Source organism: Centruroides vittatus, unplaced genomic scaffold (assembly GCF_030686945.1).
Source record: "Centruroides vittatus isolate TY-2023 unplaced genomic scaffold, ASM3068694v2 contig_1215, whole genome shotgun sequence".
Lineage (NCBI taxonomy): Eukaryota > Metazoa > Arthropoda > Arachnida > Scorpiones > Buthidae > Centruroides > Centruroides vittatus.
The window spans coordinates 29871-51754 of NW_027120777.1; the positions used below are offsets into that span (position 1 = coordinate 29871).

Consider the following 21884-nt stretch of genomic DNA (forward strand, 5'->3'; position numbering starts at 1 on the left):
TATCCAAAATACTCGGTCGTTTATGGCCGAGTGGATAAAACTACAGAACACTAGTAGTTGGTCCTCGGTTGGTCCTCACTTCATCAATGGTCCAGCCGAGTCGCGTTTTCAGGGTTTTCTTTGCGTGTCTATAAATAGGTAGAAAGCTTTCCGCCAAGCATCCCTTGGCAGATAGCACGTGTTGGTTACTTTCTCTCATCAAATCAATACAAAATAATTAAGAAATATAACTAGTCTATTGTTAGATAAATGTAAATGTTTCACTCATTATCTATTGAAGTGCACAACAGGTGTTCAATTTCCACAATGTGTAGTCTAAAAAATATTAAAATAAAATAAGTTGTAGACAATTTCTTTTTAGTTCAATTGAATTCTGCTTTAGCAGTTGATTAAACATTGATTTGATGCGGGATGAAAACGAAATTAAATTCTGCATCGATTTCGTGACGTTAAACATAATAGACTTGCCCTCGTTTATATTTATCTACTACAGATTTTAGTCTAATGTTTTTTAGACTCTATAAGTTGGCTCTAACCGAGACAATGAAAATATATTTTACAACTATCTTGTCCTTGATAATTGTAATAATGTCTTTCTTGTGTGCTGAAGAACTTGGTGAGATACTGTATTTTTATATCTGTTACTTTAAACGTTTTAATTACTTTTAGATATTAGTGAACTTTAAGATTTATGTTGGGTAATGTAATAATCTTAACGTAAAGCATTCCTGCTCAATGCTGTTTTTAGAGATATTTACCAGTCTAAACGAATTTAAATTTGGCATGCTGATATTTCAGGACATGCGAAAGGTAACTCCCTGAATAAATTAGTTCAAAATCTCACTGTTATTTCAGTTTAGCGCTGCAATCAGTAAAAATATGCATTGGTTTCAGTGTTTGCAGCAAAATGAATTAATTCATTTAAAAGGGCATTTGTATATCGCAGAGTACTTTTGCAGAAATATGTAAATTTTTCACATTTCTGAGTGCAAAAATAACAAAGATTTTAAGATTTAGCATAAAGTACAAAGAATCTCTGACTGTAATGGATAAAACCAACAGAAATTACGAAAACAGTTTTATTGATTTATTGAGTTATTGAATACGTTCAAAAAGTCCTAGTCTTGCTTGGTACAGCCAGAAAACCTCTCGTGGGATCTATCTGCTGTTATTAATGCATTTCGTCTCTTTTTTCCATAAAATATAATCATTTCACACTAGTATTAGTGAGTTAAAGACATTATGACATTACCAATTAGCGGGGCGCATGATAACACATACAGATATGGGCAGCGGGTTGAAGATTCAAATTGAAATTGCCCTCTTCACAATTCTTGTTTCCACAAAAATTGTGAAGAGGGCAATTTCAATTTGAATCTTTTACTTATGTTTGAAATATGTACATATTTCCGCATAAATTTACACGTCCGATTTTGAATAAATTACTTACTTTACTGTAAATATCGCATTGCTACTTGCAACTAATTGATTGCGGCTGGCAACTAAATGTTACAGTGAAAACCTTGTGCAATAAAGAAATGGATTCTTCACACTAATGTATAGTTTATTTATGTTTGATGTATTCAATGTCGATATTCTTAGTATTATATTTTTGTCCGTAAGACACTCTCTATAAAAATTTTCAATTCTCATAAAATTCTTCATAGGAGCAAAGAATAATTCGTATGTATGGAGAATTGTTGGTGTTCAGGTAAGACGACTTTATTTTAATAATTGATTTTTCTGTTTTGACGACGTGATTTACACATTAAAGAATCCGATGTATATGAGATTGGACGAAACGGAAACAAAAATCACAGAAGGATTTTACTTTCACGTGTTTAAAGCTGTTCAACAGAAATTAAAATTTAGGTAAATAATATAACCACATTTACGAGATATTAATTAAATGAATAAACACAGAGTAAATTTAATTAATTTCATTTACGTAGTTATTCTGTTGTGAAACCAATACCTAAAGTATTTGGATATCTTACCGAAAACGGTTCGTGGACTGGATTAGTTGCAAAGATGGTAAATAAGGTAGGTAAATTGAAACTATAGACATTTATGTACATTTGTGAATGTACAGTACGTATATATGGATCAATGTACAAATATAACGATACAATATATATTGCAATTATGTATTACAGTAATCTATAATATATTAATACCACAAGAAAGGTTAATGATTACCGTATTTTCGTGGTAGTGACTCGTGGCACTGTAACAAAATAAATTACAAGAAAGAACATTTCTTAATCGTCATATCCAGTATATATACGCTGTGTACTCACCCCACGCATAATTTGTACCCCCTGTCGAATTATCTTTAATACAGATAACCAGGAGTTATACGCACGAAAATACGATATTATTCTCTAATGAAAAGTATTAAAGTGAAAGTTCGTAACAATAAAGCTTATAGTTTGTATAATATATAAATTCATACTGTAAGTAATATATCAGTCAAACCTGTTTTTATGCGGGGAATAGGACCGGCATTAAAAAAAACGCATTAAAAAAAAATCTCACGAAACTTCACGAATGGCTGTAAATAATAGTTTTCGCGACACAATTAAAAAATATTTTTTTATGCGGTTAACAGGGACCGCATAAAAAAAGTCTCACATCGAAAATAACTCGAAACCGTACGAAATAGAATTTATTGACAACAGATGTCAGCACTTGACTGCATCGTCTGGTCTATCGTCTGTTTTACATATTTTTGTCCAGGTGGTGTTTTGTTGACTTAAAAAGTAAATTATTTCATTTTTCGCATATTCATGCAATAATATTACTATAATAAGTGCATTTATGCTATAATAAGTTTATTTAGCTATAATAAGTCAACGTAAGACATGACGAATCGCACGAGACTAGTCGCCAACTATACCGCACAAATTAAAAATTCGCATTAAAAAAATCGCACAAATAAAAATCGCACATAAAAAGAGCGCATAAAAACAGGTTTGACTGTATAAGTTTGCTGAGAAATGTCACCAGACACATAACACGGTTCCTAGTGAAACCTCTCAGTAAGCTTATAAACACCGACCTATCTGTATTTGACAGAAATTTTAAGAGATCAGTGCACCATTATAGGAGTGAGATTTCGGCTTTTGCACTGCATATTCTATAGTTACTCACTGATTTTATCAAGCGTTGTTCGTTTGAATATTTTATAACAATATCGATTATTCGGCAAACAACACAGGAAGAGTGTTTGCATTGATCAGATAACACAATGCAACAGAAAGAACGATGCACCCTTTTGGGAAAACTTTATAATGAAAATTGGCCTCTATTAAAGTGTCAGAGCCAGTGGCATAGCGACTCAATAGCAAAGGTAGGCAATGCGGAGAAGCCCACGAGTGTGGGTGCGCTTGCTTTGGACAAGTAAACTGAGAAAAAGTGCATAATATCAACAAAGTAGTCTGGATAGATAACATTGCACAAAAATACTTGCAAAAATAAATTTGTAATTAACTCATGGAGTACCATATTATTTGACTGGACGCCGAGCAGAAGGCTAAATTCTGAATTCTGAATTCGGTTTTCAGTCTATTGCGTCAAAACTAAGTTCGGGAAATAAGCGTCAGCGGGGATGTTGCTGCTCCCGCGGAGGGAGAAAACTAATGGAAGGCCTTCTGGTGTTAGATTTTGAAGCCTATTTTGATCGGCCATAATTATAAAAAGTTATTTAAAAAATTAGCGCTGTTTCAAACGTAAACATGTCTTTTTACAATACATGAATTGAAGATGTACTCTTGAAAGTTCTTACGTATTTTTTGGAAATAGCGCGAAGAGGTGGGATATTCTATCAAACTTTGCCGGTGAGTCACAGATAACTCTAAAAAGATTAAATCCAACATGTTGGGTGGGTAGATTGCGATCAATTACTGTGGTGAAAACAAGATTTGTTGAAAGATTGAAAGCTTTGACTGAAATTATACTTAAATCTAACAAAATAGAAGAAAAAGAAAAAGCAATAAGAATTAAGAAGGGCATGAACAAATTTGAACTTGTGTTTTTATTGCATGAAGTGATGTGTGAAATTAAATACGCATCCAACGTGTTTCAAAATTCGCGCACTGATATAAATGTGGCTATAAGATATTTGCAACGAATTTTCGAACAATTAAAAAATTTTAAAAACTCTTACGATAAAATAAAATCGGAAGCTCACGAACGTGCTCAACAATAGGGAATAAATAACTCGTTTGAGTCAAAACGCATTCGAATCGTAAAAAGTCATTTTGATGAGTTGGAACATGATTACCGCTATCATTACAAAGAATATCAGTTTGAAATCAACGTGTTCTATTACACTCTAGACATAATTATAGCGCAAATTAGACAAAGATTTGTCAGAATGACGTCAGCGAGAAATTATTTTGATCTCTTAGAACCGAAAACAATTTTTGAATTGCCAGAAAAACAAATACTAAAGAAGTGCAATCACTTTTCAAAAAACAACGCTGCAATTATTTGAAATCAGTTGGCACTCAAATACACACAAGTAATTTTTTTACTTAGACAAGACACGGCACTTTCAACGTCTATGAAAGACTTTTCAAAATTACTCCTAGAAAAGTACGGGTGTTTCTGAAGTATACAGGCCCGTTGTAAGCGGGCGTGTAAAGCATGCATCGTACGCGGGCGGCACGTCCAGGGAAGCGGCAAATTAAGCGATCGATCACGTAATATTCAAAGTCACTGTCATAATACCCATCCCACCTATAGCATAAGAAATGTCTTCGCACAGAGAAAAAATCCGACCAGCGCCCAATTACTATTTTCTTATTTATATTATAGCGTGAAGAGCGCTATCTATTGGCATCTATCAGAACTAAGATGCAATGCGAAACGTCTGTTTGCAGGTTGAACCATCCGGCGGCACCCGAAAGACAAGTACCCATAGTCGTGCTCTATAACAGAAGTTGACAGGACTGGCGAAATTAGGGAATCCCACAGAGCTTCCTTCTGAATTTGTACTTGTTCGCATTCGAACAGTTTTATCGCGTATCAAATTGCAATTATTTTGTTAATAATTCTTCTGACATGGGCCTAGGTATAATTAATGATATTTTAACATGGTTAGTGTGATTATAATTCAATGTATCATCTGTCAGTGCTAAATAAAAGTGCAAAAAAATAATCGTAATTATGGTAAGTACCTACGTTTTTTTATCGGCTTATCACAATAAATTTGATTTTATAATCACGCTTTTAATGAGGTTTTTGCAGATACCGTCTAAAGCACGTCTATACCTAAAGCATCGGTCTGAATTTTCTAACTTTTTAAACCTTATAAATACATGTAACTATTCTGCGGTGCAAAAATGAATCAGTTTAATAACATCAAAAGTTACAGACAGAGCAAATATAACGTCCCACTATCAGTCTGACTACGCACATGGTAGTGTTCCGTAGTCAGTACAGGCTATACAAAATTTTTACAAGACATCTGAGCCAAAACTCGATGTATTTTAAAAATACAAAGTTAATTTTGCAGTTTATTTATACAGAATTTCTATGAACTTTTTACAGACTCAACTGCACGAGTAAGTTTGTCGTTTATTACTCGTAAACTAGATTATTTCCGATAGTTTTTCTTTTAAATTGGTTATGCTTGCATATAATTGTATTAAAAAGTTATAAAAATACTTACAGTTTACGAAAAATTTTAGGAACCGCAAAAAAGGAAAAAACTTTTAGGAGCGCAATTTCGACAGCAAAAACGAGAAAAGGAGGTACAGAAAGAAAAACTGGGGGACGGGTTTTTATAATGAGATTTCTAAGCAAGCCAGAAAATAAGGAAACGGAATGTCAAAAAAATATTTACGTAACTTTAACAAACACAGCGTTAAATCCAAAAGCTATGGAGGTATCCAAAGAAAAATTTGTATTGTGTGGAGTTCTGTTGGCGCGTTCTCGTCGTATAATCCTAATACAGGGTCAGAAGTAAGTACCTTTTTTAAGGTAGCAAAAGAATCGGCTTCGAGTTGACCCCAAGTGAACGTGGACTTCCTCTTTAGTAGTTGCTGTAATGGTTGACTTTACAGCAGAAATTTTTAATAAAGCGGCGTTAATAGGAACAGAGACCCAGGAAACTTCTTACGTCATGCGTATTTTCTGGAGTAGGGAAATCGGTGACTGCTCGTAATTTTTCAGGGTCAGGTCGTATCCCATCTCTTGATAATAGATGTCCAAGGATAGTTATCTGGTTAGCACCAAAGACACACTTTTTCGGATTTAGCTGAAAACCTGCATCCTGTATGCAGCTTAGAATGGCTTTTAACCGCAGCAGATGATCTTCAAATGTTTCGGAAAACACGACTATATCGTCGAGATAACATAGGCACATAGTCCACTTCAGATGGCGTAACAAGTTATCCATCATTCTTTCAAACGTAGCAGGCACATTGCATAAACCGAATGGCATAACTTTAAATTCATATAATCCCTCTGGTGTGACGAAGGCGGTTTTCTCTCGATCACGTTCGTCGACCTCAATTTGCCAATACCCTGAATAAAGGTCCATCGAGAAAAAGAAATTGGCTCCTCTTAAGCAATCTAGGGTATCGTCAATGCATGGCAAAGGGTAAACATCCTTTTTTGTGATCTTATTCTGTCGCCGGTAGTCGACACACAAACGCCAGCTTCCATCTTTCTTCCTCACAAGGACAACTGGCGATGACCATAGGCTCTCAGATGCATTATCCCTCAGCATCTTCTGAACTTCTTCCTGGATAATTCGGCGTTCAGTGGGGGACACTCTATAAGCCCTTTGACTAGTCGGTGGGTGATCTCCGGTGTTAATACGGTGTTTGACCTTGACCTTTACAGTACCTCTCTTGTTGCCAAACTTAAAGGTCGCTGAAAAGTGACGAAGAACGTCTTGGAGTTGCATTTGTTGGTCCGGGGACAAGGCGGTAGACACAATCCACTTATGCTGGACTTCTGCCTGCAGGTTTGTAGTGAAGGCCATCGTTATAGGCTCGGGCAGAGCACATTCGTCAATGGCGGTGAGGCTATTCTCCTGTAACCGCTCTGCTACACCGATACACATGCCCTTTGGAAGGGTTTTAGGCTTGCAAGTACTGTTGGCAACCCATAAAGATCCTTTGCCCTCTGTCAGTCGAATGATAGAAGAGGGGGTAGCCACTTCTTTCTCTAGAAGTAAGCATTTGTTGCCTTCCACTACTGCTTCCAAAGAACCGTGAGCTGCTGGGCATGAAACAGCTATTCTCAGTAAAGAGTGTGGAGGAATGAAACAATCCTCCAAAGCGCATAAGCGGTCAGGTTTGGCTAGCGTTTCTGCTTCTATCCCATTCGTTGGAGGGTTGTCCTCCAAGAGGAGGGCAGAACGCCTACAATCTATTACGGCTTGAGATGCTTCCAGGAAATCCCAACCGAAGATGACATTATGACTGCAATGCTGCAAAACTACAAACTCAAATGGTTGGTACAGTACCTCCCATTTATACTGATTCGCGCTACGCATTTTCTGGCTGGATGTACGAAATTACCATCCGCTACCTTCAGTATGACGTCCGTTGTGTCGGTGAACATGGTCTTCCGCAGTTGCCGATGATATGCTTTGGAGAGTACAGAAAAAAACGCTCCAGAATCGACGAGGGCACGCATGGGTTGGTTATCGATACTAATGTCCACGTAATTCCTGCTCATCCAGGCAACAGTCATCGAAGGAGGATTTTCTTCGCAAGCGGCCTCACCCCCAAGAAAGGTCGCATCGCTTAGTTTTCCTCTGCTCTGCGACGGGGAGATCGACTAAGACGGCGGTATGGTGATGGCGATCTAATGCGTCAGCGAGTTGGCGAATGTCCTCTTTCTTCCCCAGCATACGGCGAAAAACTTCGAGATCCTGAGGAGCGAGTGTAGTTTTCGGAGAAAGGTCGGCGGGACTGCTGCTCATCCTGTGTTTCCCTATTTGTGCGATAAGCGTCAAACATTTGCCTCCGCTCTCGGCAATAACGTACAACATGTCCTGGACGTCCGCAATGGAAACAAACTGAGCGATTATCTTCTGTTCGCCACAAGTCGGTTTTTCTTTTTGGTGGTTCGGCAGCCGGAAGCTGTCGCTGGGTAGCGGCAGCATAGATAGGGCGCCGTTTCGGCTGAGTTGCCGTCCAAGATGACACAGACTGCGCTATTGGGGCTAGGGTTCTCCTGACCTTCTCTCTAACAAACGAATCGAGTGGAAAGCCTTTCGGATCAGCATCTTCTAACTGGGAACCCGAGATATGTTGAACCTCCTCTCTTACAATCTGCCGGATGAAAGCGACCATATCGGGTTGTTCTTCCAAGAAAGCCACAGGTACGACATTTGGTAGACGGTCGAATTTCTGTTGTTCGACTCTTTTCTGTCGCATGTCCTCGATGTAGCGACACTAGTTCACGAACTCGGTTGTGGTGGTGAGTTCTTTTGTGAGCAAGGCCTGATACACGTCTTCAGCAACGCTTTTTATCAAATGAGACACCTTATCGGCTTCCTTCATATCCGGATTCACTTTGTTGCACAAACGTAATATATCCTGAATGTATGATTGAGTACTCTCCCCATGCTTTTGTGCCCTGTATTTTAAAAGTTCTTCTGCTCACCGGGATTGCTGCCTCTCATCTTCAAATACCTTCTGGATTTCGGTCTTGAATTTTTGCCATGAACCAAGACCTGCCTCATTATTTTCGTACCACTGTCGAGCTATACCAGTTAAGAAAAAGTAGACATTGGAGAGGCATGCCATGTCGTCCCAGCGGTTAAATATCGTTATTCGATCGTATTCCCTCAGCCATTCTGCTGGGTCATCAGTAGCATCACCAGCAAACGTAGAAGGATTCCGACAGTGCTGTATCACAGAAGGGACGGAGGTTACCACCGATGTCTTTTCGCGGTCTTCGGCCATTGGTTTTGGTCGTGTCCGTCCAGGAGGAGAATACAGCCCGTATTCTGGCGGCAACCCTTGGAGACGTAGACTTCGTCGAGGACTGGATGGTATCTCCACTATGATGATGGGAAGTGAAAGGCAATACTCGGCGCCTCCACCAAACTGTCGCGGAGACAAACGGCAACCAGTCGTTAGGAACACAAAGTGGTGTTTATTCACTCAGAGAATGTACGACTGCTGCAGCTTGCAGTGCTGGAACAATAATCCCCCTCAACCTGAGAGCTCGCGATTATATACTGTGAGGACATGGTTAGAATATGTAAACGATAACAAATTACCATGTGTTCTCAGATCGAGAGAACGTACATACAAAAAAAAAAAACATTATCAAAGGGGATCGAAACGGGAACCTCCTTCCGACAGGCAAAGACACTAACCCCTGCACCACGAATGACACGGTGGAAAAGGTGAGCCGCGGCAGTATGTTGTAGTCCTTCAGAAGGAGATTCCAGTAAAACTAAAACAAAAGAAGGTACTACTGAAGAACCTGTAAGCAATTTATCGTTGTCATTAATACACAGCAATTTAGATTGTAGTAATGATTTCAGTTTGTAGCCTGCCAATATGTCTAATGATCTTGTCAATATTTTGGTTAGTTATGGTCTCTTACAGGTGATTAACTACAATTTTCCCGCTAATGACGCTGGAAGAAAATTTGCAGACAATTATTATTCTAGAAATCTTCCCAATGGAAAAAAATTAACAGAGAATGGCTTGTTTACTCTATTTCAAAAGATTCAGTCTATTGTTTTTGTTGTAAAATATTTGGTAAAACTCTAAGTAGTTTGTCTGCTTTGAACGGTTTTTCTGATTGGAAGCATTTATCATTAACATTGAAAAGACACGAAACGAGCGTTTCCCACAATGAAAATGTGAAATCGTGGGTACAATTGAATAATATGTTAAAAAATACAACTACTGTAAATCAAATGCAGCTGAGACTATTAGAATTAGAAAAAACAACGGTGTGATGTATTAGAATGAATCATAGTCGTTATCAAGTTTTTATCTCATTAGCGTCTTGCTTTTCGGGGCTCGTCAAAAACATTATATGAGCGCGATAATGGTAATTTTCTAAAAGCAATCGAACTGATAGCATCCTTTAATTCAGTCATGCGGGAACATATTCACAGAATTCAATCCTCGAAATCTGATTCAAGTCGTATGACTCACTATTTAGGAGATCAAATTCAGAATAAAATCATTGATTTACTTGGCACAACCTTAAAAAATTATATACTGGACAAAGTCAGAGAATCAAAATATTTCTTCATCATATTAGATTGCACACCAGATGTAAGTCACACAGAACAAATTACAGTTGTACTCAGGCATGTTCTTTTAAATAATGAAACTAAAGGTGTTGCGATATGCGAAAATTTCGTTGGTTTCTGTTCGATCATCAGCTCCACAGGTAAGGTCTATTAAATTTTGTTTTGGATTTATCTTAACATTCAAAACTTACGCGGTCAATGTTACGATAATGGTTGGATATTGGCGTGGAAAACACAATGGATTGCAAAAAAAATTTTGAAAGTCAATAATCGCGCATTCTATGCTCTATTCTATGCTGGGCTCATAGTCTCAATTTTGTAGTCAATGATGCAGCAAATATTATGCACGAAACTGTGAATTTTTTAAATGTAATTCATTAAATTTACGTTTTCTTTTCATCGTTTACAAGAAGGTGGTCGGTAATTGGCAAACATTTACCAGATTTCGAATTAAAGCTTTAAGTGCCACGCGATGGTCTAGCAGAATCGATGCAGTCAAACTATTTACGGTATCACCTCGAAAAAATATTTGATGCTTTGCTGGAAATACCTGATAATTCGTCGGAATGGGATTGTACTACATCTCATTCGCTTGCTTTGAACATATCAAAATTATAGATTTATTTGCTCGGTTGTAATTTGCTTCGATATTTTAAACGAAATTAATGCTCTGGACAAAATGATGCATAGTCCCACAATAAATACTCAAATTTGCGTAAATTTGTTAAATAAGTTGATTGATAAGTTCGCAGAATATCGCAAGGATGAACACTTTTAACGGGTGTTAGAAGAATCTGCTAATGTGGTTCACGAACTCAACGTAGAAACAGACTTCCCACCAATAAACACAATTCGCCCAAGAAGAAAACCAACACAAATTCAATATGAACATAGTAAAGAGTTTTACCAGACCCCAAAATCAAATACAAAGTAGACTTTTTGAGAATCCTAGATCAGACATTAACTTCTTTAAAGGATGGATTCGAAGAGTTAAAAACATTTACCGACGTATTTGGCTTTTTCAGCAATAACTTATTTAATTACTCCAATGATAAATTAATGAAACATTGTAAAGATTTACATCTGAAGCTTAAAGACGATTCAAGTAGTGAAACAGATATTGACGGTATTGATTTGTTTAATGAAATCAATGCTTTAAAGTTGCATTTTCCAGAAAACCAGTCTAATGATCCACAAACCCTATTACAATATCTTTTTACTAATAACTTAATTTCAACATTTCCGAACACAGCGATAGCACTACGAATATTACTTACATTGCCGGTTTCAGGTGCATTTCGTGAATGGTCCTTTTCAAAGTTAAAAATTATAACAAACTATTTAAGATCAACAATGCACCAACAAATACTAAGTAATTTAGCTATAGTTTCAATTGAACATGAAATCTTAGACAGCTTGGATACAAGAAAATTGATAGCAGATTTCGCAAACATAAAGGCAAGAAGAGTTCAATTTCTGTAGATAAATTTTTATATGGTTTTACACTTAAGTAAACAAAAATAACTTGGTAATAAAAATAAATAGCTTTTCTTTGTAAAGTATTTCTTTTCTTTTTTCACACCCTTATGAGACAACACTAAAGAGCTTTCTGGCAAGCTCAGCGTAGGTAGTCGTAGGTAGTCGTAGAGGAGGCATAATCAATATTGCACACGGGCGTTCAAACAGCTACCGGCGCTTCTGGAAGTATATACTGCAATAATGTTGTTTCTAGTATTACCACTAACAACAGCTACTGTCAAAACGTCATATACTAAATTGAAAATAATTAAAGATTATAAAAGAAATACTACGAGTGAATATGAATTACACGAACTTGCTTTATTAGTCATTGATCGAAAAGAAGCTGCAAAAATGGATGTAAGAGATTTAATATGTCAATTTGCAAATATAAAAGCCAGGAAAGAAAATTTTCAGTTTTAATGCAGCTTAACCTGCATATAACGGCCGTCTATATATCGGTTTATGGATAAAACGTACAAAATTTTCGGAGCATGCCACACGTAACATTTAACACTGGTGATTTCCACGATGAAACTCACCTATATGCTTATACCGTAAATACGTGGATTGTATTTCTGTCCCTTTATTAAAATGTTCGTTTCTTTTAATCATTATTTCATATTATCACTTATTAAATGCATTTTGCAAAAATAAAAATTCATTAGTATTTTTATTATAATTAACAATAAGGGAGGGCCCTCCGACCAAGTTGCCAAAGGGCCCGATATTTCTAGCTACGCCACTGTGTCAGACACAAGTAAGACTCCCGAAAAACCTTTTGTGTCCATCCTGTTGATGAGGTAGGAACCCAAAATCAAGTATTCAGTGCACAATGATTATATCTACTTGCGTAGGCTTGCTGGTGGGCACATAGGCCTTAATTCTTGTAAATAATATTTTTAAATATCTATTGTTAAATTAATTTTGTTGGAGCACGTGTTTAATTTTGTGGTAAGTTATATTTTCATAACTTGTTCCTCATTAGCAAAATTTTACAATATTTTTCATAAAGCTTCATGTAGTGTCAGAATCGAGCGACCTTATTTTTCAAAATTCTTTATTTTTGAGGGAAAAAGCCTACCAGTGGAAAAAATCTCGTACAAGCTAGTAGTTAGTCGCGATTTCGCATCTGACATAAGAGCTGATCACATGGACGTTTTCGAGTTGTGTTTTTGACATGAGAAACCCCCGAAATAGTAGTTACTTTTTAATAAAAACTCTTCTTGTAACACATTCTCTTGGCATATTGTCCTTGTGTTTCGTGCCTTATTCCTTCAATACAACACAATAAATTGTTTTTGTTTTAAATTTAGGACGCCGATATGGCCTTCGTTGCTTTATTCCTCAACCGTAACCGTTTTGCAGCAGTGGAATTTACTTCTTCACTAACGTTCCAGTCCATAGTGTTTGCCATTAAGACTCCAGAAAAAATTCCAAATTGGATTTCCATAACAAAACCTTTCGGTTTGGATGTACGTATTTAACATTTACATGGGGTTGCCAACATGCACTTACGGTCGTCCGGAGTAATATTATTGTAACCTTACTGTTTAAGAGATAGAAATGCGGGCGGGTCGAAAACTTCCAGGAATTTTTTGGTAATTCTCCAAAACGATATTTCAGGCGTCGTCTTTGAAGATGGTGTCCTAGTTGTGGCCAGACCCACGATGACCCTGATAAAGTCATTCTTAGTGCACACAGACAGAAATTGTAAAATAAATTTGTTCGGAATTTGTAGCTGTAAAAGTTGGCAACCCTACTTTTAAAAATAAATATTTCTTTCGATCAATTTTGATTAAACTAACCTGTTTGTAGATGTGGATCGCGATTCTCTCCACGGTATTCATATTTGGATTAGTATTTCATAAAGTGGTCGAACGTGATTTCATGACTGACGAAGTGGGAATATTCTGGCCACGAAGCCGTGTGTTCTGGAATTTATTCTGCACGTTTGTTTACCAAGGTAAACCATTCTTTAGTACAATAACAGATAGAAATATTAATAATTAATATGTGTACTTAGGAATGAACCTGGATAACGTAAAAAGATTCAAATCCAGATTGCTCGTGTCAATATGGTGGCTATCAGTTGTAGTGTTGATAAGTAGTTATAGTGGAACTTTAATGTCTTTCATGTCGTATCCTATATCCGAGTCTGTTCCGAAAACTTTCGACGAACTAGCCATTGCTGTCAAAAATGGTGTATATTCCTGCGGTATTGTAGAAAAAAGCGCCACATGGAGTTATATTATGGTAAGTACAGACTGGCCATATTTGAAGTTTCTCTATTCAGAGCAATGTGAATTTGTAAATAATAAGCTATTTCCACCAAACATCGTATTTGGACTATGTAAAGAATAAAGAAGAAAATTTTACAACAAAAATTTAGTTCAAAAACTTCTACTAGGGGTGTGCTTTAAATGCTTTACAGGAAACCACAGGAAACAGAACAGGAATAACACAAGTAAAACGTATTTGTTCTTACTGCATAGTATGTTTACTGATGTAAGGAATGTTCTTCAATGTGTGCCCGATTATTCAGACATAAAATTTTGTTTGCTGTGCCATAAATGTCATTGTTTTCAGCGACTTCATTTGTAATATTTAAAATAACATTAAAATGTAAGTTAACATTGGTGTTTGTTGTTTACCGTGTCTCGAGCCGTATACTTTCTAGTAACCAAGTGCCCGCTAGTGGAAAATTTTGAACTTTGTGTTTTTTTTTTTTTTTTTAAACTCTTTCCACCCTGTGGGCACTAAGAGGGCCTCTTTTAGTAAGCCCATTATGGGTTCGGCCAGGCCCACAATGGGGCGACCGGGTGGTGAGGGACGGGGCCCGACATATCCGAACGGACCACCCCCCGAAAAATTCCTGGGGATTATTCGACCCGTTCGGATTCGATCCCGGGTCCCCCAGAGCGGTAGACTGCCACCTTGACCGCTCGGCCATCCGGCCGTCGAACTTTGTGTTTTGTTGCAAAACACTTTTTATCATTTGTTGCATAATCTGTATATCTATTTTGGGGGATTCGGTTATTGGTTACCGCTACAGATTGCACTGAATAGGGAAACTAATTATTGACACCTAGTATAACAAGTTTCGCATTTAATACTTGTAATACGTTTAATTATTTTGTTTCCTGCATATTATTTGAAGAATTCCAACAAGAGAAGAGATAAAATTCTAAAAGATCACATCTTACGTCACAATCATTTCTTCTCTTTCTGGACAGCGAGCGAAAAAGTTAAGAAAGAACGTTTTGCTATTATAACGAGTGAATATGGCACAAATAAACTGATGCAAAGAGAACCACAAACATATACAATTTCTTCAGATGTTCTCGTCACATTTGTTCTATCTTATGCTGTAAGAAAGGAATTTCCGTTTAAGAAGAAATTAAGTAAGACGTAAGATAACTTTTTGTTTACCTGTATGACGTTTTCTATTACAAAATAATTAAAATATATTTCTTTTATAGTGTAATACGTTTATTTGAAGCTGGAATTATCGAGAAGAAAAATTATGCAGAAACAACAAAGCTGCTGAAGTATTCAGAATTTCAAGCATTACAATTGGCCGATATAATTAGTCCGACGATGATGCTTTCGATTGGGTTTGTTCTAGCTTCAATGTGTTTATTTGTAGAATTCTTCTGTAAAAGAGTAATTGAACATTAACACGTGCAAGGAAAAAAATGAATATTTGTTTAATATTTCTTATTGAACAATTAATACTAATTATTCGTGAAAATCACCAATCTTATTCACACAGCTGTCATATACGCAATTCTGTTGTTCTCTCTTTTTTAACATTGCGGTATGTTATTACACGCACTTGGTGATCTGTGATTTAACAAAGAGATGACAAGTAATACAATAAAAACGTTCTTTATTTCACCCGTGGTCTTTACAATAAGCAGGATTCCTATGGATTCCGATACTCCTCGTGGTCCGTTCGTGTTCTTGTACGAACAATTAACTTCAGACCCAGGCAGAACGGTTTACGCGATTCCTGCGACAATAAAATATAAAAAAAGGTCAATATTAATCTACCGCGGTACAAAAAGGTCTTATATCTAAAGAACTAAAAACTACTTATGCTAACAAAAAAAGGGAAGAAGGAAAAGGATAGAGAATAGAACGAGTATATCGATAGCATAAGACAAGAAGGGTACCCAAAATCGGTGGACACTCTTGTGGTGGTGGTGGCCAAAATATTTCTTTCGTGATGGTTGAGGAAAAACGACGTAAATATACTCAATCAAAAACTTTTTTATAACTTTCCAGAAGTCCCGAGATCAAAATATTCAGTCTTAGCTTAACTAACGTCTTTCCAACTGAGGCTAAAACAGTCTGGAGAACACTACACTGCGTCTTCTTCCTTCGACGTCCCAGCTAAAAGTGGCTTATCCGTTCTTACTTTTGCCCTCAGGGTTACCTCCTTTCTTTTGTGTTCGAAGTAGGTGACTCACCACCCATACTAAGAAGTTTCTAGAAATTGAAAGACAAAAGAACCGAGAACAAAGAAGGAAGAAAGTATAGAAATGTATACATATATATGACATATATACAAATAAAAATATTGGTGTACTACCACAGCGGAAATAATTAGTATTTTAATTTACACTTTCTTTCTATTTAAACTTTCGTTACAAATGTTTTATATTGTAACTGCGAATAAACATTTTTGCAAATATATTGGTTATCAATACTTTTGTAACAGTAGTAGTGGTTTGGGCCGTACTGATAACAAATTTTAATTAAATTAATTTCTAATTACAATAAGGCAAAGTTTTTGTATTAATTATTAAATGTTTTTAAAAATTAGTTATTTTTTCTAATTCACTTTATAAACTAATTTTTGTTTCGATTATGAATTATTTTATAGAAGATATTTGATTGGTCGGTGTTTGATATAAATAAACTTTTAAGGAACGTTAGAATTTACTTTTAATATTAAGATTGAAAGTTGCAATCATGGAAACATATGGTTCTATTACTACTTACGACGTCGATAGAAATTATTGTTTCTCGTCGTTTGTACAAGTTTACAGATATCTGTATTGCTGCGCTAAATAATTATTCTTTCGATATTCCCGATAATTTCCCTATTGTTTTACATTATTTTAAAGTTAACGATGAAATATGAAAAGGAGATGAAAATTTGGTTTTATAATTGTTTACAAGGATGGAATAATTTATGAAGTTAGTAATAAATTATATTACTCGTTCGAGGAATGTTCAGAAGTTATAAAAGAAATTTATATAGAAAGAAACAAAAAGAATATATTAATATTTAGGAAGTTAATTTGCGGATTTTAAAAGCATTATAAATTTACTAAAGCTTGTAAGTTCGATTAATATGTATTTCAAACATCGTAGTAACTGTATAATCGTTAACTGTATAATCTGGACTCTTGCAATGCAGAAAGACAATAATAGTGAGAAAAATTATTTGTAACAAAATTTACGAAAAGACATTTAAAGATGTTCTATGAATAGTAGTCAAATGAGTAGCACGAATCACAAAATTGTCGAGTAAATAATTTTGTGAAGTAAATAAATTTATAAGTTGATTGATATAAATTAAGTTTTATTATCACGGAAGTAAAATAATTTAATACTGAAATTATTTTGAAAGATTTTTATTTTGCATTATGGATACATTTAATAATTGTATCTTTCTCTCAGTTTTTCTAAACTGAAACATATTTCTGACATTAGGTACAGGAATAAATTTTCGCGATTGCTAACAATGTATTCCCTGATTAAATTTTGATATTTTATAATGTGACACCAAGACAATTTAGTTTGAAATTTGTCGATAAGTCCTGGACAAGTTTTTGATAACGAGAAACAAAAATCCAGTTTAGGTGCCCTTCTATTTTATGTAAAGTTGATGTTTTTAATTGTTGGTGTTTTAATAGTTGTTTTTAATATCAAATTTATGTATGAAGAGGGTAATAAAATCAACCGAGAAAGTTTGAAATTCAGCGACTTTATTCCAATTAAGATGGTCTGAATAATTTGTTAGGAAAAGGTTGTTTAATTGTTGATATTGGCAAATTAAATCCCTTTTTGCGTAATCAAGATGGGACGTAATTAATGTGGGTGAAAATTTGTAATTTTTCCATATGTGCTCCCAGTTTAATTTATCCGCGTAATCCGAAATAAATCGGAGAGATAAATCGCCTCGTTGACTAATTGTGTCCCAGTGAACAAAGTCGTGAAATTGTCTTATTGTGTCTTCGTTTACAGACGAAGATAAGAAAATTTTCCAGTCAATTGGGGATGGTTCTTTGTCTACAAAGAAATAAATAAACATTTTAATATTATTTCCTGCTTTATTTGAGTATATACTTAATGAAATGGGTATTTATTCAGAATGAGTACAAAAATGTAATATTCAGGTACATTATAAAATGTGTATTCATTCAGAATATAATATTTTAATTTTGTACTCAATCACCTAAACCAATATATATTGAGTACAACATTGAGTACATTATTTGAGTACAAAAATAATTGAGTATATTACAATCACCTAAACCAATATATATTGAGTACAAAATTGGATACATTATTTGAGTACAAAAATAATCACCATTACAAAAGAATATTTTCCTTATAAACCTTCTTTCTCGAAATTATTTTTTGTGTCCAGAATCGGATAAGGTAGAGGTCCCCGAATCATCATCATCTTTTTCACACGAGTCTTCAGAAATGAGAATTTTGTCACAGTTGCCAAATCCCTCTTTCTGAGAATAGGTATAGTGACCAAAGCCCATTTTGCCCCTGTCGGTGCTACTTAACGACTCCTTTTCTAAAAAAGTAGGTTGCATTATTTTTTCGAATATTATTTGGGCTATTGGCGATCCAGGTGCAAAAATAACAGTCTCGGGTCCGAAGATATACATCATTACGCCGATGTTTCCACAATAATCGGAGTCGATAACTCCTGCATTTATTATTATATTATTTAACGACAATAAAGATTTTGGAGCAATTCTAGCATAGCAGTTACTATTTGGCATTTCGATGACAAGATCTACAAATATTACTTTAAATTCATTGGGTTTAAGTTCAAAGCAGTTAACGCAAAAAATATCATAACCAGCTGCCCCTGCGGAACCCTTTTTCGGATTTTCAGTTTTGGATAATTTTTTTTAAAATATACAATTTTTAAAAATAAAATATTTAATTATTATTATTACATTTCATACAATCACAATTTATAAAATATTTGTTGAATGTCGGTAATGTTATTTTATCATTAATTACAAAAAGTTTACATTTATATGTTTTATTATTTGGCAATTTTACCGATGCCGCTTTAATTCATGTTTGTTTTAAACAGGGGTAAGTTTTACTACATATACTGTGTATTACATAAGTATATTTTCTTTTGTATACTATTAAAAAGCCATATTGTGAAGATGATGATAAATCTGCAAATTAAAAGTAGAAACTGTGGTAAGCAAATGATAGCACACCTATTTCATTGACTAAAATGAATTTTTTATCGTAAAAGGGAGAAAGTGAAATTTTATTCTGTAGATATGTTGTTACTACACGGTTTTTGCTTTTAATTCCATATTGTTGGTGCCTTAATAATTCTGTATTAAACAAAACTTCTTTATATTTATCATGATTAAATGTTTTTATAACAGACTTTTTAATACCTTTAGCAGGTTTTTTGTTTCGTTTATCAAAAATATAAGAATACATTTTCGGTTTTAGGAAGCAAAATTCAATTATTGGTTTCGATTGATTTTTCGTCTTTAAAATAACCCAGTTTGTTTTTGTTCGTTTCGTTATATAATTTGTGAGTTTTGAGATAATTACTAAAGTCAAAAATATCAAGAAATGATTTAAAATCTTCGTATACGTCGTTTGTGTATATTTGAAGCGTTAGAGAGTCTGCGTCGGCATATAATAAATGTACGTTTTCACCATGTCTTTGTTGTGGACTTGGCCAAACCTGATGAGCCTGATAAAAGACTTCTTAGTGCACACAGACAGAAATTGTAAAATAAATTTGTTCGGAATTTGTAGCTGTAAACGTTGGCAACCCTACTTTTAAAAATAAATATTTCTTTCGATCAATTTTGATTAAACTAACCTGTTTGTAGATGTGGATCGCGATTCTCTCCACGGTATTCATATTTGGATTAGTATTTCATAAAGTGGTCGAACGTGATTTCATGACTGACGAAGTGGGAATATTCTGGCCACGAAGCCGTGTGTTCTGGAATTTATTCTGCACGTTTGTTTACCAAGGTAAACCATTCTTTAGTACAATAACAGATAGAAATATTAATAATTAATATGTGTACTTAGGAATGAACCTGGATAACGTAAAAAGATTCAAATCCAGATTGCTCGTGTCAATATGGTGGCTATCAGTTGTAGTGTTGATAAGTAGTTATAGTGGAACTTTAATGTCTTTCATGTCGTATCCTATATCCGAGTCTGTTCCGAAAACTTTCGACGAACTAGCCATTGCTGTCAAAAATGGTGTATATTCCTGCGGTATTGTAGAAAAAAACGCTGTATGGAGTTATATTAGGGTAAGTACAAACTGGCCATTTTGAAGTTTCTCTATTGAGAGCAATGTGAATTTGTAAATAATAAGCTATTTCCACCAAACATCGTATTTGGACTATGTAAAGAATAGAGAAGAAAATTTTACAACAAAAATTTAGTTCAAAAACTTCTACTAGGAATATGCTTTAAATGCTTTACAGGAAACCACAGGAAACAGAACAGGAATAACACAAGTAAAATGTATTTATTCTTTCTGCATAGTATGTTTACTGATGTAAAAAATGTTCTTCAATGTGTGCCCGATTATTCAGACATAAAATTTTGTTTGCTGTGCCGTAAATGTCATTGTTTTCAGCGACTTCATTTGTAATGTTTAAAATAACATTAAAATGTAAGTTAACATTAATGTTTGTTGTTTACCGTGTCCCGAGCCGTATACTTTCTGGTAAAGTGCCCGCTAGTGGAAAATTTTGAACTTCGTGTTTTGTTGCAAAACACTTTTTACATAATCTGTATATCTATTTGGGGTGATTCGGTTATTGGTTACCTCTACAGATTGCACAGAATAGGGAAACTAATTATTGACACCTAGTATAACAAGTTTTGCATTTAATACTTGTAATACGTTTAATTATTTTGTTTCCTGCATATTATTTGAAGAATTCCAACAAGAGAAGAAATAAAATTCTAAAAGATCACATCTTACGTCACAATCATTTCTTCTCTTTCTGGACAGAGAGCGAAAAAGTTAAGAAAGAACGTTTTGCTATGATAACGAATGAATATCGCACAAATAAACTGATGCAAAGAGAACCATAAACATATACAATTTCTTCAGATGTTCTCATCACATTTGTTCTATCTTATGCTGTAAGAAAAGGATTTCCGTTTAAGAAGAAATTAAGTAAGACGTAAGATAACTTTTTGTTTACCTGTATGACGTTTTTCTATTACAAAATAATCCATATATATAATCGAGACGAGTTAATAATAATAATAACAATAATAATAATAATAATAATAATAATAACTCTCCCGTGGTCACCACCTGGTCGTGGTGGGAGAGCCCAGTAATTTTACTGCTCCATAGGGCAATACAGGCTGGAGCATAAGCTCCTGGTAGGGACACCCATGCCAGTAAGGTCTATGGGGAGAAATGAAGCTAAGAGTGACCACACCCACATTCTGTGGAGATATTTATTATGGTGATAACTAGATCAAAGTATGATACCGGCTCGGACGTCGCCCGGGTTAACAAGGTCCGCGTTCGTGGGTTAGGCAGAGGCTCACGTTCGAAAAATAGGCCACAGTCTCCCCTGGTTACCGGTGGCGAAAGCAGCACCGGCCCAAGCATGGCTACTGCAATGCCCTCAACAGATGTGAGGAACCAACCCAGCCTTGGTGTTTCTGTGGCAATGCATCCACAGACCACAAAGGCTGGAAAACCACGCCAACGGATGAAATGGACAGTAGAAATGAACGAGTTTATCATCCGTACTTATTACACAGTCACAAAACTCGAAACAAACATGACAGCATACAGACAACAACTACACCATAGATTCAC

At 35.2% G+C, this 21884-nt stretch overlaps 1 protein-coding gene across 1 annotated transcript; it reads left to right on the forward strand.

Annotated features, from left to right (window-relative positions):
- The first annotated feature begins 588 nt into the window (after positions 1 to 588).
- Positions 589 to 15448, forward strand: LOC136987093 (glutamate receptor ionotropic, delta-2-like). Its single transcript, XM_067284761.1, has 9 exons — positions 589 to 616; positions 1668 to 1711; positions 1775 to 1872; positions 1953 to 2043; positions 13084 to 13242; positions 13586 to 13733; positions 13794 to 14023; positions 14928 to 15178; positions 15250 to 15448. Exons 1-9 carry the CDS (start codon positions 589 to 591, stop codon positions 15446 to 15448), a joined length of 1248 nt encoding a protein of 415 aa, XP_067140862.1.
- The last annotated feature ends 6436 nt before the right edge of the window (positions 15449 to 21884 follow it).

Excerpts from the sequence above, each read along its gene's own strand:
- LOC136987093 (XM_067284761.1), top strand. The coding sequence starts at position 589 with ATGTCTTTCTTGTGTGCTGAAGAACTTG. Across the intron at positions 617-1,667 it reads CTTGTGTGCTGAAGAACTTG|GAGCAAAGAATAATTCGTAT; the intron begins GTGAGATACTGT and ends AATTCTTCATAG. Across the intron at positions 13,734-13,793 it reads CTGCACGTTTGTTTACCAAG|GAATGAACCTGGATAACGTA; the intron begins GTAAACCATTCT and ends ATGTGTACTTAG.